Below are 17,133 nucleotides of genomic sequence, written 5' to 3' on the forward strand. Positions count from 1 at the left end.
CGGGAGCTAGAGAGATGACTCAGTGGTTAACGGTGCTTATTGCTTTTGCGGGGGAGCTTGGTTTCGTTCCCAGCACCCACATGTCAGCTCACAACTGTCTGTAGCTTTAGTTCCATGCCTTCTTCTGGTCTCCGAGGGCACGGAAAAACCAGATCTGACCTTGCTCTGACAGTACTGTTGGAGAGGTACTGTTGGACAAGTACTGTTGGACAGTACTGTTGGAGAGTCGGGCGGGGATGTGACTTGGGATTCTTCCCTCGTGTGGGTGAATCTCTGCTTGCAAAGACACTTATACTATGTCCTATGTTCTCCTCATGTAGAGAAAAATGCCCTTTGCCTTATGTTCCCCAGCTTAGGAGAGGTGACAGTTCTGGGATAGTGGGCAGCAGACCCTTGAGTTACGTCAGACAGTTGTCCTTAGTCTAAGGAGAAAAATGCAGGAAATGGTTTGTTTAGACTTTAGCAGTAGTATAATTACAATTTTGGCTAGATGATTTGGGGGGGCTTCCCAGTGCATTATGGGTAGCCTGAATACCCCAGTCTTAATCTTACTTGCGCTGGTAGCACCTCCAGTTAATACCCAGGCAGGGACAAAGGGGGCGTTGTTAAATTATTAGCAGGCATGTTTTTCCGAGTTGTAGGTGGGACCTTGACTGCTCTGAAGTGATGCCTGAGCCCTGGGGCTCGGGGGCCACAGCGGTTGGTTAAAGGCTCATGGGTCTCCCATCAGTTCTGGCAGTGAGCACCTTCAAGTGCTGACCCTCTGAGAGAACTGTCTTTTCTCATCTTTGCTTCAGAAGTTAGCTCTGATCAATCTTGCAGGATATACCTGTGGTATTTAGGGTTTGTTGCAGTGTGACTATCAGTGTCATGTTTCTCCAGTGAATGATCTGTGGATAGCATTTCAGGAAACCTAAATGTTGTCTTAGTCGGGGTTACTATTGCTGTGATGAAACACCATGGCCAAGCAGCTTGGGAGGAAAGGATTTATTTATTTGGCTTACACTTTGACATCCTGTTCATCATTGAAGGAAGTCAGGACAGGAACCTGGAGGCAAGAGCTGATACAGAGGCCATGGAGGGGTGCTGCTCCCCTGGGCTTGCTCAGCCTGCTTTCTTATAGAACCCAAGACCACCAGCCCAAGGATGACTCCACTTACAATGGCTGGAACCTCCTGCATCAATCAGTAATTTGAAAAACATTCTATAGGCCTGCCTACAGCCCAGTCTTACAGAGGCATTTTCTCAATTGGGGTTTCCTCCTCTCAGACTTTAACTTGTATCAAGGTGTCATAAAATCAGCCAGCACACTTGTAGAAACAAAACCCACAGGCTTCATGTTTTGTTGCTCTCAGCATTGGGCATGGGAAGCAGTACCTGGAACACACTCTTTCTGGGATGATAATTCGTCCTCTTCCTATAGCGCCAGTTCATTGTGGTGGTGGTGGTGGGGGGGTGGTAGTGGTGGGGGTGTTTAATGGAACTCACAACAATCTTCCTGGGTCAGAGAGTCACAAGTGCTAGGCTGTAGGCACTAGCTCCACCACACTTGGCTTTTTCTAATTATTTTAAACACCAGGAGGCTGGAGAGATGGCCCAGTGGTGAAGAGCTGTGGCTTCTTTTGGAAAGGTCTGGCCTCTGGTTTCTGGCACCCACATGGTAGCTCACAACCTTTGTAGCTCCAATTCTGGTGGACTGGTGCCTTTTTTTCCCTCCATGAGTATTGCATGGGTATGCACATGATGCAGATACGCATGCAGACAAAACACCCGTACAAGTAAGATTAAACAACAACAAAAAATGAGCCACCATTCTGATTTATACATGCTCTCTAAGTTTGCTCATGCCTCGAGTTCATCTTAAAGCCAGCTTCCTGGTAGTGTATGTGATACTAGTGGAACTGGTTCTTCATAGTATTTTTGTTTTAATTTGAAAAATAGTTTTAATTTTGTTTTTAATAAAGGTGAAACTGTTTGCCAAGAAGCATTTTCTGTGGTGTGTTTGAGAGATCGAGCAAGCACACTGGGGAACTCTCTTTTCTGAATTGCCAGTGAGATTTAAAATTGGCCCCTAGAGGGAGATGTTGTATTGAAAATCTACATCCTATTTGAAGCTCTATTTTATGTTGTTCTTTCTAAATTACACAAATGTGTATTAAGCCCCCTCAACAGTGCATAAAATAATCCTATGTTACTTAAAAGAAGTTGAGTGTTTGAAATTTCAACTGGTACCATTTTGGAGGGAACAGAATTTAAGATACAGGTTGATAATACGCTTTGAAATGATTTTGATGAAATATATTTTACAATATGCCAGTTTGATCAGTTTCACATTGAAGAAGTAACATGACATTAGAGGTCTTTTCTTGGAAGGAAGTGTGATAGAGAGAACTTAGTAGATAATTCAGATTTACCTTGTTGGTACTTGGACCATTCGAAATCACTCTCCCCTGTAGTAAAAATAAAAGTAGGAGAGGCTGCAGAGTTGTCACCTGACAGCCAGTCTCTGTCTCTGTCCCCTCCCTCCCTTCCTCCCCCCCCCCCCACATACACACACTTTCCCCTTCACTTGGATAGCCTGTTTAAAGACTCCATCTCATACAATAGGTCTTCATCAACTTGCCTAAAGACCTACTGTGTGCAGATTGGACTTTGTTGGGTGAGAGCTATATAAAACTCCTCAATCTTGCGTTAGAGCTAAGTGCAGGATTGATCTCAAGTACAGTGGCCTGGACAGCTTAGCCCCCTGTGGTAATGGTTCTTAGAGGAGAGTTTCCAGCAGGTCTTTGGCTGTGCATCCTAAGTGGCCTTCAACAAGCCGGTCCGCCATGCTTTCCCTTAGCCATCAGTTCAAGGCTTTAACTTAAAGCTGTGCGGCACTGTGGCTGTGGCTGACATGATGAGGCCCTAGTCCCTTGTGCAAAACCAGCTAACCCCCTCCCCACACCCCCAGGTTTGTTCTCACAAGGGTAATATCCTGATTAAGATAGGTCAAGGGTGAAAGTGCGCTTGCCAGCGCAGTGTCTTAGATGGTACCATCATCTGCTGAGGAGTGCCTCTCTCCACAGTGGGTCTGATCATTCTGAAGATGCCTGTAAGCCTGAGTTCTCACACATCCAACTGATGAGCTGATGCCAGAAACTAGCTCATTTTTTCATTTACTAAAGTCTTTTGAATTTTTTTTTAAAAATTAATTTATCAGTTGGCTGATTTTAATTGCTCTAAAGGGTGAGGGGAACCACCTTTAGAAAGAATATAGTCTACCATCTAGCCACCGTAAAATTCTAGAGAAAACAGTTGACTGCACTGGAGGCTGGGATCTGATAGCTCAGTAGGGTTGTGTGTGTTCCCAGAGTCTTCAGGGAGAGTACTGTCAGATTTGAGATACATTGTTCCCTTCTCTGAGTGGCTCCAGAAGAAACATTTGATTCTAGTAAGTATCTGGAGAGCGCTGTCAGATCTCTGGCTTTTCTTGAGGTGCCCAGCTGTCAAAACTCTGACTTTTCTTGAGGTGCCCATGGGTTTTACTGACATAGTCTAACTCAGTAGTCAGCTTCTGGCAGCTAGAGTGAGTTAGTGATTAGCCTGGACTTGCTTCTGTGAAGATCATGCCATCTCTATCCTACCAGGAGGCTGAGCCATAGCCAACATGTACAGATCACATATTGTATGCTGTGTGGGGAGATTTATACCAACAGCTGGGGCTTGGTTTTCATCTTTCCACAAGTTGTCTGCTTTGGGCATCTGATACCAACTGATGCTAGGATGGGACACAATCAGTGAATAGCAAGAGCACACGCGTGCACACACCCACACGCACATACATTCTGCATTCATGTCTGCAATTTTGAATGTTTAAAATTCCCTGTCAACTTTGCCTTTTAGGACAGATGCTTCAATCTTGGTCTTTTGAAGATAATTAAATGCTTAGACTTCTACTGTCTTTAGTTATTCAATCAAAAGATTTACCAACCATGTGTCACCACCCCTGCAGTTAAGGGTGGTGGCACATGGTATGGTATTGGCATTAGCAATGATGAGACAGGAAGATCAAGAGTTCAAGCCAACTTTAACTATAAAGTGAGACCCTGTCTTAAAACAAAATCAAGATATATAGGGACTGAAGAGATGGCACAGTAGTTAATAGTGCACAGTGCTCTTATAGAGGATCCCTGCAGCCATATTGGGCAGCTCACAACCATCTGTAACCCCAGTTCCAAAGGGATCCAACACCCTCTTCTGGACTCTGTGGTACCTGCACTCACATGCATAACCCCATACTCTACACACATGCACATAATATCTTTTTTTAAATTTTTATTTATTTATTTATTTGCACATAATATCTTAAAAAGTAATGTATGCAGTCCCTTAATTATGTCTTCCTATGGAATATTGTCATACCTTTTAACTTTAAAGTAGAGAACTTTCTCCTTCATTTTCATTACATAAGAAAATATTCCTTGTGGGTTGATGAGAAATATGGAGAAAGGTGAAAGCACCCGCCATTTAAGATGAGCGTGTCTGAACTGGGCATAGTGGCACACGCCTTTAATCCTTGCACTTGGTGGACAAAGGCAGGTGGATCTCTGTGTTTGAGGTCAGCTTGCTCTATGTATGAGTTCAAGGACAGCCAAAGCTTTAAAGTGAGACTTTGCCTGGGTGCTGGGGGGCAGTGGAAGTTCGGCATGTCTGTGTTTGCTGTGCTGTGCTTCCCAGTCTCCCTCAGAGTTTATGTATGTCAGTGTGTGGTCATGTACATGCAGGTCATGTACATGCAGGGGTATGGTGAGTGTGTTTCAGTTTAGTGGGGTTTTTATTTCAGCTGTTTCAGGGCACACAGTGTAGCAGATGCTGGGGACACTGGGTGTTTTTGCAGGTAGTATGGCTGCCACAAGGTGGACACCCACAACTCCAGCTTTGATTCATTGTCTCACTCTAGACTCTCCAGTACTGTGTTTCCAATACTGTCAATAGCAGCATGAAGCTAAGGATGGAGCTTGGTGGTTGAGCACTTGGTGAGCATGTGGGAGGAACTGGGTTGGATCTTCAGGGCAGAAAAGGGTAGGGGAGGTAAGTCAGCCAGGCATGAGGAGTCCCTACTGCTGGGGATGCTGAGGCAGGAGGATGACTTGAGCTCCAAGTTTGAGGCCAGTCTGGGCAAAATGGCAAAGATACTGTGTCAAAAGCAAGAAACAAAAGGGTAACAAATAAATGGCAATGTGACAGGAATCTTTCTTTGCCACTGTGGTAGTCCAGATGTAGAGTCAGTGCAGGGGCTTGTGTGCCTGCTGGGCCTTTGGGCACCGTTTACTCAGCCTTTAGCAGTGAGTAGAGGTGGTATCCTGCCTTTCCAGGCAAAAGGGATTGAAAGCAGTTATTTTGGCAGGTGGGAACATTTAATTCTTTATAAGAGCATAAGTTTGAGTATTCAATCAAATTACTCTTTTTTTTCCTCTGTGTGTGTGTTTTGGTTTTAATTTTAGTTTTGTTTTTTTTTTTAATCTAAAAACTCTATTTCCAGTGTATTCCAGGTCAGGTAGCAAACACATACCTATAGCAGTTTGTTTTTAAGCATACAAGTCATCTTCAAAGCACATAGAATTCACTTTGGTCCATAGACAAGGACCTGCGTGTAATGCGAATTCTGGCTGGTTTTAATAATAAAGACCTGGAGTCAGATATTGGGGCTGAAAGTTGAAAGATCAGAGAAGCAGAGCAGCCAGCCACTAGTTCTTACCTCTGTGAAATCCTCAGACGGAATGGGGTATCCTGTCTCTTAAGTCCTCAGACTGAATGCCATTTCTGCGAATGAATGCCAGGCGCTCCTCTCTCTTCGCGCCTTATAGCCCCGTTTCCACCCAGGCATATCTCTTCTTGTCTCCACCTCCCTGGTGCTGGGATTAAAGGTGTTTGCCACCACTGCCTGGACTCTATGGCTAGCTAGTGGCTAGCTCTGCCCTTCAACCTTCAGGCAGGCTTTATTTGTTAGAGCACAAACAAAGTATCACCATACCTCATGGCTTCTTTCCCACACAGCTCCTCTCATGGAGGTTGTCTGTATCTTCTCTGTATAGAATTTGGTGTGATCTCCCTGCCTCTGCCTCCTGTGTGCTGGGATTAAAGATGTGCGCCACCTCCTAATTGCCCTCGACAGCCCCTCCTGCTAATGCTTTACTTGTGCTCAGCCTGTGAGCGTTTAGTCTGTGAGCGGGTTTGAGAATGGGTGTGTTTGGCACTGGGTGTTTTCTTTTGGTGGAGGTGTTGATCGCACCTAAACTACAGTCAGAACCTGCAGGGTGGGATGCAGACACTGCCATGCAGCATGCCCATGGAAGAGGGAGAGGCTGCCCTCCAGTTAGTTGCTTTAAAGTTTATTTATTACTTCTTGCATGAGTGTGCAACAGGTATGTTGCTGCGTATGTGTAGAGGTCAGAAGACAACTTTTGGGAGTTAGCTCTCTCAGTCCGCGATGGGTTCCAGGATTTAAACTTAGGTCATCAGGCCTGCATGGCACATGCTAACTCCCTGCGTCATTGTGCTGCTCCAGTAGAGGGTTTTTATTTTGATTTTAAATTTTATTATTTTATATTTTGAATTTGTGTATCATAGTGCACATGTGGTCTGTTTGCTTTTGCTGCCCTGGAACTCACTTTGTAGAGACTAGGCTAACCTCAAACTCACAGCAATTTGCCTGCCTCTGTGCCACTACCATGCCTGTCTTCAATCTGGTTTTTTATACAACCAGGACTGCCTGCTCAGTGTTTATATATATATACACGCATACATACAACCAGGACCGCCTGCTCAGTGTTTATGGGTGTGTCCATGCCATGGTGCGTGTATAGGTCAGAGGCCAACTTTTGGGAAGTTGGTTCTTTCCTTTCACCATGTAGGCCCCTGGGATTGAGCCTGGTGTTCCCTTGCCTGAGAACCATGGTTTTTAATGCCGTTAAGTCATGGAAAGGACATTGCTCATTTCCCTATATATGTATTGTTTCAGTCATGTCCTTAATTGCTTTTAAAAGTTCTTTATTCTAAAGTATGTGAATGTGCTGAAGTCTGTTTTGGAGGTGGATGGATCTTAATCTGTATCCCACATATGCCTGGGAGCTCATGGTTGTTCCCCTGCCTCAGTCTGTGACAAGCTAGAATTACTGGCTTGCATCACTGTGCCAGGCTGAGGTGGAGTCTGGTTCTTTTCCCTTTTCAGCTGAAGCTCAATGCCACTCTGTATTGGAGGTTCTTGGAACATTTTGAAAGTTTCCATGATTGATCACAACCTTCCAGATGAGTTTGGAGAGCAACTGGGCTTTAAAAAAAATTATTATTTAAGCTGGGCAGTGGTGGCATATGCTTTTAATCCCAGCACTTGGGAGGCAGAGGCAGGTGGATCTCTTTGAGTTCGAGGTCAGCCCTTGGTCAACGGAAGGAGTTCCAGGACATCCAAGGCTACACAGAGAAACCCTGTCTCCGCCATCAAAAGAGAAATATTATTTGTTTTGCGTGTATGGATGTTTTTTTCTTCGTGTTTATGTGTGTATTATGTGCACGTAGTGCCCATGGAGGTCAGAAGAAGGCATTAGATCCCTTGTGAGTGCTGGGTACTGAACTTGGGTTCTCTGCCAAAGCTGTAGTGCTTTTAGCCACCCAGCCACCTCTCCAGATAGTATTCCCAACCTACCCCAGGCGTGCGTGTGTGTGTGTGTGTGTGTGTGTGTGTGCGTGCGCGCGTGCGTGCGTGCGTGTGTGTGTGCGTGCGCGCGCGCGCGCGTGCGTGTGTGTGTGTGTGTGTGTGCGTGCGTGCGTGCGTGTGTGTGTGTGTGTGTGTGGTGGAGGTGGAAGTTGGGTCTGTAGCCTACTCAGTCTCCAGGCCTCAGTTTCCTCCTTTGTGGAAAGATTTATCTCTAGCGGCCTGTCTGTGCAGCTACAAGGCTTGGGAAGGAAGTTACGTGTACAGTGACTTGAAAGTGTAAACACTATGTCCCTGGACACAATAAAACCATCTTACAAAGAAACAAAGAAACCTTGTACCCAGCAGAGCACACCCCAGTGGAAGCCCTGGGTTCTCAGCCTCTGGAATGAAGTCACCCAAAAGTTAAATTCCATGTAGTTTGCTTCCGGGGCAGATTTTTTTAAGTTTGTGCTTAGTCTACCCCCAACCCCGAAACAAAACAAAACACTCCAAAACTTGCTGGGTTTTCTTCCACGGCCTCTGGCAGCCTTTGGCTCCGAAGAGGAAAGACTCCTCGCCCCCTGCGTCTCGCCGTCCCCTCCTCTTTCTGCTTCCTGCTAACTCTGCATGCGCCTAGAGCCTGATCCTGTGCCGAGGCTCCAGTGAGCATGCTCGGCCCCCACCTCCCCAAGCAGAGGAAGCTGGTTTACATACGAGTCATACCAAGCATAGCCAGCATGTCAGCGCAGTCAGCTTGCAGCGGGCTGTGAGGGAGAGTGCCTTTGTCCTAAGAAATGTGCTTTGTGTTTTTCTTTTTTTTACTGCTTTCTTTTTAAACCCTCAAGACAAGCTTTGAAAGACTGCTGAAGTGATTTTTTTTTTAAAGCCGAGTAGAAGACGCAACACAGACACTGCCTTCCAGTAAGCCCTGGACAGGTTTTGTTTGAGTTTGATTTTTTTTGTGTGTGTGTGTGTGTGTGTGTGTGATTTTTTTTTTTTAAAAACAAAACTTTTACATACTTTGTTTTACTCGTGTGAGGCTGGGCCTCTATTTTACTGAAGTTTTAGGAGAGCCTGGAGCTACCCAGCTAAGACTGAATTTTGAAACTTTCTCTTCGGGAGTGAAAGCAAAGAACTGCCTTTCTTTGCCAGCCGGACAGATAAATGCTGTTTATGAAGATGGACCTGTTGAACTACCAGTACTTGGACAAGATGAACAATAACATCGGGGTTCTGTGCTACGAAGGTAGATGTTGTAGGGTGGACTTCTTGTTTGTATCTGTAACGGCCACTCCTCCTCGGTGGGGGGATTCTGATCGGTTGGCTTCAGAACATTTTCTTGTCTTTCTTGGGATGGTGGAGTGCCTAGACAAAGTTGTACACCATTTCAGGACAGTTTGCTGGTGTCTGGCAGGAGGGTAGCAGCAGGGAGGACTGGAGGGGACATACTGTTGTAAGTTTGTTTCCAACTTACTGACAAGATCTGACAGGATTGTTACACTTTAAATTCTTTTCTCTTTTGATTTTGTTGCCATTTTATGGAGGGGAGGAATTTGTAAGGACAAGGAGAAGTTAAGCATGTGGGTGTTAGAGAAGAGGGAGGGACTCACATGTATTTTTAGACATATCACCGTGTACAGTATTCTGTGTGTACTCTTGTTCTGGATTTTGTGTGGTGGAGAAACAACAACAAAAAGCCACAATGAGTTTTTGTTTTCTGGGGCCATTGTCTCAGACATTTAGTTAGTTTTTTTCTGTGGATTTTGTGGGGCTGGCAAGGCCTGGTGTCAGGGAGCCCAGGCCGGCTCTTTGTCTGCCGCCCCATTTCCTGTGACAGTGAGACAGGCTCCCTCCAGCCCCGGTCCCTGGTGATTACACAACCCAGCTGCCAGAAGGCTAAAGAAAGTGGAAAATGCTCCCATCCCTAGGTTCTTCTGGCTCATCACCTCCCCTTCCCCTGGACACTCCTCGGAGTAGAGAAGAAGAGAAAACCCCAATTTCATCTTTTGGAATTTTTACCTACGTGCCATTTGAGTCCAGGGTAATGGCCTGGTTGAGCCTCGGGACTGGTAGGGCAGGGAGTGAGCTGGGACTGCCAGGGAGTCTTTCCTGGTAAAAGCATGCAGGAGTCCAGGCACATCTTCCTGCTGGGGGCACTGGACTCTGTGTTTTCTCCTATAGTAGACTAAGTGGGTTGTTTGCTTTTTCTTGGGCAGAAGTTAAAGTGGGGAGCTGTGCTGTGTTTTGTGTGAAAGTTTCAGCTCTGTTTCTTAAAGCAGCTGAAAACATACCCTTTCTTTCAAGCTTGTTTTAAAATTAACTCTGTGGATAATAATCTCAGATTTAAAGTTTTTGTTGTTGTTGCTGCTGTTTTGTTTTTAAATAAGATACCACTTTACTTTGACAAGTTCCCTTTACATGTAAGGAGTATTTTGGCCTCTAAACTCCCTCCTCTCAAAGGCCCGATTCTCAGAAGCAGTTTCTGGTGGGATTCATGTACTTTCTTTTTTTAAAATTAAAAAAAAAAAAACATGCACCCCAACAAAAGATGGAAACTTTTAATGTGGTCTCTTTGTCAACAAGTAATCTGATACTTGGTTTTCAATTGATAGTTGAAAACCAAGCGGGGAGCGAGGAACACTGAAGCTGCCAGGACGCTGGGAGCAGGTTTGTTCCTGTGTCTGGGGAGGAAGTTTAGCAGCTCCTTCAGGTGGGCGTGCGGTTCTAAGGAAAGCGCATAAGCCAGCAGTTAGTTGTCTTGTTTCCTTCACTGTTTGGAAGAACAGACTTTGATTTTGAGAGCCGAGTGGATGTGTGGGATCATAGGCTATCATCTGTTTAGTTTAAACATCTGCTCCCGTTTTCCTTATTATGAAAGGTAATATTATTCTAACACCAAAATAAATACACAGGAAATGAAGAAAAGCACAGCTAAACCAGAGTGGCGTTCGGAGCCAGTTGTTTACGTCCTCTGGTTTCCTCACTGTAAACACCACACACATCTGGTCTCAACTGCCAGGGCAGTGTGGAAGGATGGGTATAAATTATACATGGGATTCTCTCCCGTAAGAAATCAGAACAGAACTGGGCCTGGTGGCACGCACCTTTAATCCCAGCATGAGAAGGCAGAGGAAGGTGGATCTCTGTGAGTCTGAGGCCAGTCTGCTTTACTTAGTCCCAGGACAGCCAGGGCTACATAGTGAGACCCTGTCTGAAACAAACAAACAAACAGAATATTGGTACAGTTTAAAGGAAGTGTGCTGAGATAGTTTGCATTGAACATACCAGCCCTCCAGAGTGCTAGGGCCAGTTATGAGGATCATGACTGGATGTGGGTAGGTAGCATTGGATCTGTTCTTGGGCATAGACCAGCATCTTGCCTTTTAACCAGGGACAGACTCTGCCTTGTTGGCTTTAGAAGTGAAGGTGTAGGTGGGGGAGCTTTGCTTGCTTGGGTTGCTTCTACCACAGCCTCGGTTGTGTCGGGTGAACCGTGTCCTCACCCTCTTCCTCCTCTTACCTTGCAGCATACAGGGACCCTTGGGACTTACTTTTGAATCCACACTAGTTTGTCTTCCTTCCTTGGGGTCTTGGACTGGAACCACATTACCTTCTCCCACCGAGCCTCACTGTAGCCCAAACCTGTTCTGGACGGCTGAGGTCCCTCCTTGTGTGGTAACTGCATCCTTGTACCCACCCTCATGGTCACCTCCAAGGAGGACTAAAAGGCCGGTGTAGGCTCTGGAGAGCAGAGTTGTTGAGACAGAAAATCTATCTGTCTAACCTGTGAGAACCAGTTTCTGCACTAATGACGAGTGACTTAGTAAAACTGCTTGTGTTAGTGAACAAGCCCAGAAGCTTCACGGCCTCTTATTACCATGCCCAACAACTAACATTTCATCCTGCCTGTTCTTCTGGTCGGTCCCCTTGTATCTAAAGAAGGTCAGTTTTGCCTCTGTCTCCATAATAAAGGCATAGGTCAACTGCAGCCACCCTCTTAATGTTCTCTTTATGAATTCCTGTTCATCCACTGAATGGTCACAAACCTCATGAAGACAGGACCCCAAGGCTTACTCAGGGCCCTCTGAGGTTCCAGGTCATAGTTTGTGTGGAAGCCCAACTCACAACCGAAGCCTGCAGGCTTTCCCTGGCGACTCTGTGGCCTCTGCTGTATAATGCAGTCTTTAATTATGGACTGTTGTTTTCTCTAATTAACTCATCACCACAGAGCCAACCAGGGTCTTAGACATCATCTAATACCTTCATCTTTTTCTGGCTAAGGAAATCTAGGCCCAGAGTTTCTCTTTGTTCGGGTGGATTTGGGGGTTTGTTGCAGCACTGAGGTGAGGTTGGAGCCCATCTCAGTGGGTCCCTGGGCCTCTTCTCCACAAGGTTACTGTTCCCTCTCTGTTCACATCCTCAGGACTGTGCCTCCTGGGAGTGGGGGAGGGGTGGCTCATACCCCAGCTTACGGGGCTTTGTCCTGATGCTAGCTGCAGGTGACTAGCCTTCTAGAACTTTCTCTCCTGCCACTGTAGAATGTGGGATGGGATTGGAGAAGGAGGAGGCGGCCCTGGTTAGAGGTGAGATCCCCAGAGTGAGCCTTCCATGAAGCAGTGTGAGAATGGGAGTGTTCAGGATGGCTGGCAGCCATACTTACATAATTACTCAGTTCTGAAAAGTTCGGTCCTAATAAATGCTCATGGTTGCCCGTGTCTGTAAACTGCTCTTAGTGATTCTTCAATTATGGGTTAAGAGCCATTAGTGTGTAATTTGGTAGAGGAATTCTCGTCTTTTAATTTAATAGTGTGATTTGTCTTGGGAGAAAGTGAGGATGAGTTGCATAGGGTGATGGTCTCAGAGCTTCAGAGAGGGGCATGTGGAGGTCCTCGGGGTTTAGAACTGTCGTTTTAGAACGTAATTCCCACTTGTTTCTCTGCGGGCTGCATTCAGATCCGTTTTTCTGAATGGGAAGGGAACATACACACTTGGGCTGCCCAGCAGAGTGAGGCCCTGCAAGTCTGGGCATGGGCTCTTTTGTTTCTTGCCAGTCTACTGGCAACAGGTTGATGGAGGCCTAGTTTCATTGTTCTTTGTCTGAAGAGCTCAGAGGCTTTGAGAGGCTTTGGAGCCTCCAGTGCTGTTGGGTGAAAAGGCCATCGAACAAGGCTACAAGTCTCAGAGTTGGTTCCTAGCCCTACACACAGATCAAGTGACATGGTTTTCATTTGGGTGTGCTCTGTGGTGCTGCCTCTGTGACCATTTTACGGTGGAAGTTCTTTCAGTTTTAGCATCTTACCCCCTCTCTCTCTTTCTCTCTCTCTCTCTCTCTCTCTTTCTCTCTCTCTCTCTCCCTCTCTCTCCCCCCCCAGGTGAATGCTGAGCACTTCTGTGCTTGTGTTTCTGCTAATTACAGCTTATGCCCGGAAGGTATGATTAGAGCCTCCTTCCTTCCAGCTCCACACCCATAATTCTCAATCCCCTTCTGGAAGGTTTGTTTGATTTGGGCTGTTATCTCTGGGAGCCAGCACTTGGCTTGTTAGAAGTCAGCCTTCCTTTGCCTTGTGTTCCTAAGGTGTCTGGGTTCATTGTTGTGAAGCAAGCTTTTAAAACCGTGTCATATAGATATAAAGAAATCTCTGGGCCAGGGAGATTGCACAGTGGGTAAAGGTAACTAAGCCAAGCTCCTTGATGACCTGATTTCTGTCTCTGGGACCCACATGGTGGAAGGAGAGAACTGACTCCCAAAGTTTGTCCTCTGACCCCCACAGAGTCTTGAACCCCCACCCCTTCCCAAATAAATGTTGAGAGAGAGACAGAGACAGAGGGACACAGACACACACACACATACACACACACACACACACACACACACACACAGAGAGAGAGAGAGAGGCAGAGGCAGGCCCCATGGTGTGTTCAGTTTCCTTCTGCTTCACTGCCAGGATGCTGAAGAAAACTGGGTTTTGTCATGAAGAAATCAGATCCAGATTTAGCCTTTGCTGGTGTACAGATCTATAAAAAAGTCTTCTCAGGGGATGCTCCTGGCTGTATCTGCTTCATCTCTATGCATTTAATGTTTATTTAATGACAGTTTATATTTAATGCTATTTATATATTTAGCTCATGGTAATTATTTTTTAGCCTCGCTCAGCAGTATGAAGCAGGCCCTCCTCCCCTTTTTACTTGAAAACAAAGTCGTGAGTTAGTTGTGCTCCTACAAAAGCAAACACATCCCCCACCCCCATCACAGGTGCTTTGTTTTTGAAATGATTTCTCTCCTGTTTGCACTCCCCTGCACTCTTGCCCACATCTCACCTCCCAAGTCAGTGTTTCATGTTCTCCAAGATTATTTACTTACATATTTATTTTTAAAAAGACTTAACTTTTCTAATATACATATGTGGGTATGTGCACCACACAAATGCAGGTGTCTGAGGAGATCAACGGAAAGTGTCAGGTCCCTTGGAGCTGGGTTAGAAATAATTTTGAGTGCCCATTTGTGTTCTGGGAAACAAACTTCTGTCACCTCCAAGAGCAGCAAGCACTCTTAAGCTTCACCATCTCTGAGTGGTTCTTTGGTTTGTTTTTTTTTTTTTTAAATCACATGTATGTTATGGGGCAGGGGGTATGTGTGCCTTGCACATGGTGGCAGCCAGAAGACAACTTTGTGGAGTCCGTTTTCTCCTTCCATCTTCATGTGGGTACCAGGTATGCAGGCTTGTGTGGCAGTGTCTGTCCACCCGTGTTCTAGAAGTATTCTTTCTGCTGGTTTGCCGACTTTCTGAAAATTTTGAAGTCTTACTTATATTAGTGTATTTGTGTGGTGGTGTGCCTACGGAGGCCAGAAGAGGTTGTTGGATCTCTTGGAGCTGATATTAAATGAGGCTCTGAGCCACCCGATGTGTGGGTCCCTGGATGCAAACTGGAAATGCATTCTTTACTACTAGTACACCATCTCTAGCCCCTCTATGTCAGCCTTAGAATTCTGTGAATTATTTTAGCTTTGGGGCCTCATGGATAATATCTTCAATATTAACAGTGTGAATCACTGCTAGTTGAAAGAATGTTTATTTACCCTAGAAAAAAGTAGAAAATCCAGCCAGACAGTGGTAGCACATGTCTTTAATCCTAGCACACAGGAGGCAGAGTAAAGAGGCCGGCCTGGTCTAGAGTAAGTTCCAGGAGAGCCAGGGATATACAGAGAAATTCTGTCTTGAAAAACAAAACAAAATAAAAAGTAGAAAATCCATTTTATTTACTTATTTATGTTTGACAGACTCTGTAGCTCTGACTGGCCTGGAACCCACTATGTAAGCCAGACTAGCCTCAAACTCAAAGAATGCTGTGATTAAAAAGAGTACATCACCATGCCTAGAGTAGATGGGGTTTAAAAAATTTTATTTTTTAGTGTGTGTGTGCGCGCGCTTGCGCGCGCCTGTGAGTATAGTGCTTGGGGAGACCAGCAGAGGCTGTTGGATGAACTGGAGTCACAGGGTGTGTGAGTCACCATGTGGGTGCTGGGAACTGATGGGTCTCCTCTAAGAGCAACAAGTGCTGCTGGTCCATATCTCCAGGCCTAGCAAAGGAGCTTTGGTCTGGCATTGTTTTGCTCTTCTAGCTCCATGTAATTGGAATTATTCTGTATGCCATCTTTTGGGGGTTGTGGAATACGCTGGAGGTGAAACCCAGGGCCTCCACACATGCATAGCACATGCTCTAACCCTGAGCTCTCATGCTTTAATGATATCTTGTGAAGTGGCTGAATGGTCATGAAGTGTTGCTGTCTTCTCCATGGGCAGCCATGCTGCAGCAGCAAAGGTCACCTCAGCTGTGGGACTGACACCGCCTCCCTCGCTGTTAAATAGCTCTTGATGCTCCAGTTGAAATTTTTCCCCAGCTAGTGTTTCATTCACATTCCCCAGCACCTTTTAAAGACCGTGTCTAGACTGTCTTGCATCGTTTTTGGAGAGTGCAGTTGGGTTGTGCTTGTGATGCCTGAGTAGGGAGACTGGTTCTATATCAACAGGCAGGTGGCCTGAAGCTGACATGTGACATGTCAGCATTGCTGCTGCACCAGCTTCCTATGGCCGGTGCTTAGGAAGCAGAAAGAGCTTAGGTAGAGGCAGTCTCCAAGTGGAGTTCTTGGCTTTGTGGAGCCAGGAAGGGGGCGCTGTTTTCAGTAATAGCGACATGTTAGTCGGAGTTCTCTAGAGGAACAGAACTTATTAAATGAATGAAGATCTATCTATTTGTCTGTCTATCTATTAGATTTATTAGAATGATTTAGAAGCGGTGTCCAACAATGATTGTCTACCAACAGAAGGTCCAAGAATCCAGGAGTTGCTCAGTCTGAGAAGCTGGATGTCTCTTCTGGTCTTCAGTGTGCACTTGAATCCCAAAGAAGTAGGCTCTAATGCCTGCGGGGGGGGGGGGGGGGGGAGGATATGGGCTTGCTAGGGAGAGTGACAGAAGCAGGCAGAGAGCGCAAGCGTCCTTCCTTTTATATAGGCTTCCAGCAGAAGGTGTGGCCCAGATTTAAGATGGATCTTTCTACCTCAAGGATTGGGATTAGGAATAAGTCTTTCTACTTCAAATGATTTAATTATGGGGATAAAAATCCCTCGCAGGTGTGCCCAGCTATTTTGGTTTTAGTTAATTCCAGATGTAGTCAAGTTAAAAACTAAGAATAGCCATCACAAGCCCCATGCGTCTGCTGAAGTTATGAATGAGAGAACATTCATTATCCGTGTGCATTGTTCTTAATTTTCATTTTATGTCTGTTTCACATGAAAATAGTGGCCTGTTAATTCCTCTTGGCTAATGATTTGACTTTAATAGAGCAGACTCTGGGATTGAATGTTTTCATGCAGTTGTGTGCTGCCAAGCGGTTCCGCGGGGTTGTTTATACTACCCATAACCCAGTTAGGCTGTATCCATGTTTCTTCCCCTGATAAATTAAGGGGGCCGTGAATGTAGCTTTTGTTTTTCTCATCTTCCGTTGCATGACTGCACCATTCCAGAGTCAGGGCTGATTTTAGTTTTAATTTTATCATTCGCAGCACTTTCATTTACCCCTGTTCTTCCGTTCTTACTTCACACCCCCTCCCCCCAGCTGAATACTGAACCCAGGACTTTGCACTTGCTAGGCAAGCGCTCTACCATTGAGCTAAATCCCTAACCTCTTACTATGCATTTTTTTTTTTTAAAAAACAAAACTATTTTTAGCCGGGCGGTAGTGGCGCACGCCTTTAATCCCAGTCCCACTAGTGAGACTGAGTTTGATTGAGAGACTCTGCCTCGATAATATGAATGAGCAATTGTAGGTACCTAACTGTGGGTAGTTTGAATGTAATTGTCACCCATACCCTCATAGGGAGTGACACTATTAGGAAACATGGCTTTGTTGGAGGAAGTGTGTCATTGAGAGGGTTGGCTTTGAGACCTCATACATGCCA

At 45.6% G+C, this 17,133-nt stretch overlaps 1 protein-coding gene across 4 annotated transcripts in view; it reads left to right on the plus strand.

Annotated features, from left to right (window-relative positions):
• The window catches only part of Vgll4 (vestigial like family member 4), a 109,634-nt gene that overhangs the window by 42,793 nt on the left and 49,708 nt on the right, over nucleotides 1-17,133 (plus strand). The window contains exon 1 of one of the 4 annotated variants that reach the window (XM_087904415.1): nucleotides 8,371-8,921. The exons of the other annotated variants lie outside the window; for them this stretch is intronic. Coding sequence (XP_087760541.1) covers nucleotides 8,840-8,921 — 82 coding nt within the window. The 5' untranslated portion in view covers nucleotides 8,371-8,839. Of the gene's footprint in view, nucleotides 1-8,370; nucleotides 8,922-17,133 lie in introns of those variants that run through there. 4 annotated transcript variants of the gene reach the window in all.

This window comes from Myodes glareolus, chromosome 3 (genome assembly GCF_982192425.1).
Source record: "Myodes glareolus chromosome 3, mMyoGla1.1, whole genome shotgun sequence".
Taxonomy (NCBI): Eukaryota; Metazoa; Chordata; class Mammalia; order Rodentia; family Cricetidae; genus Myodes; species Myodes glareolus.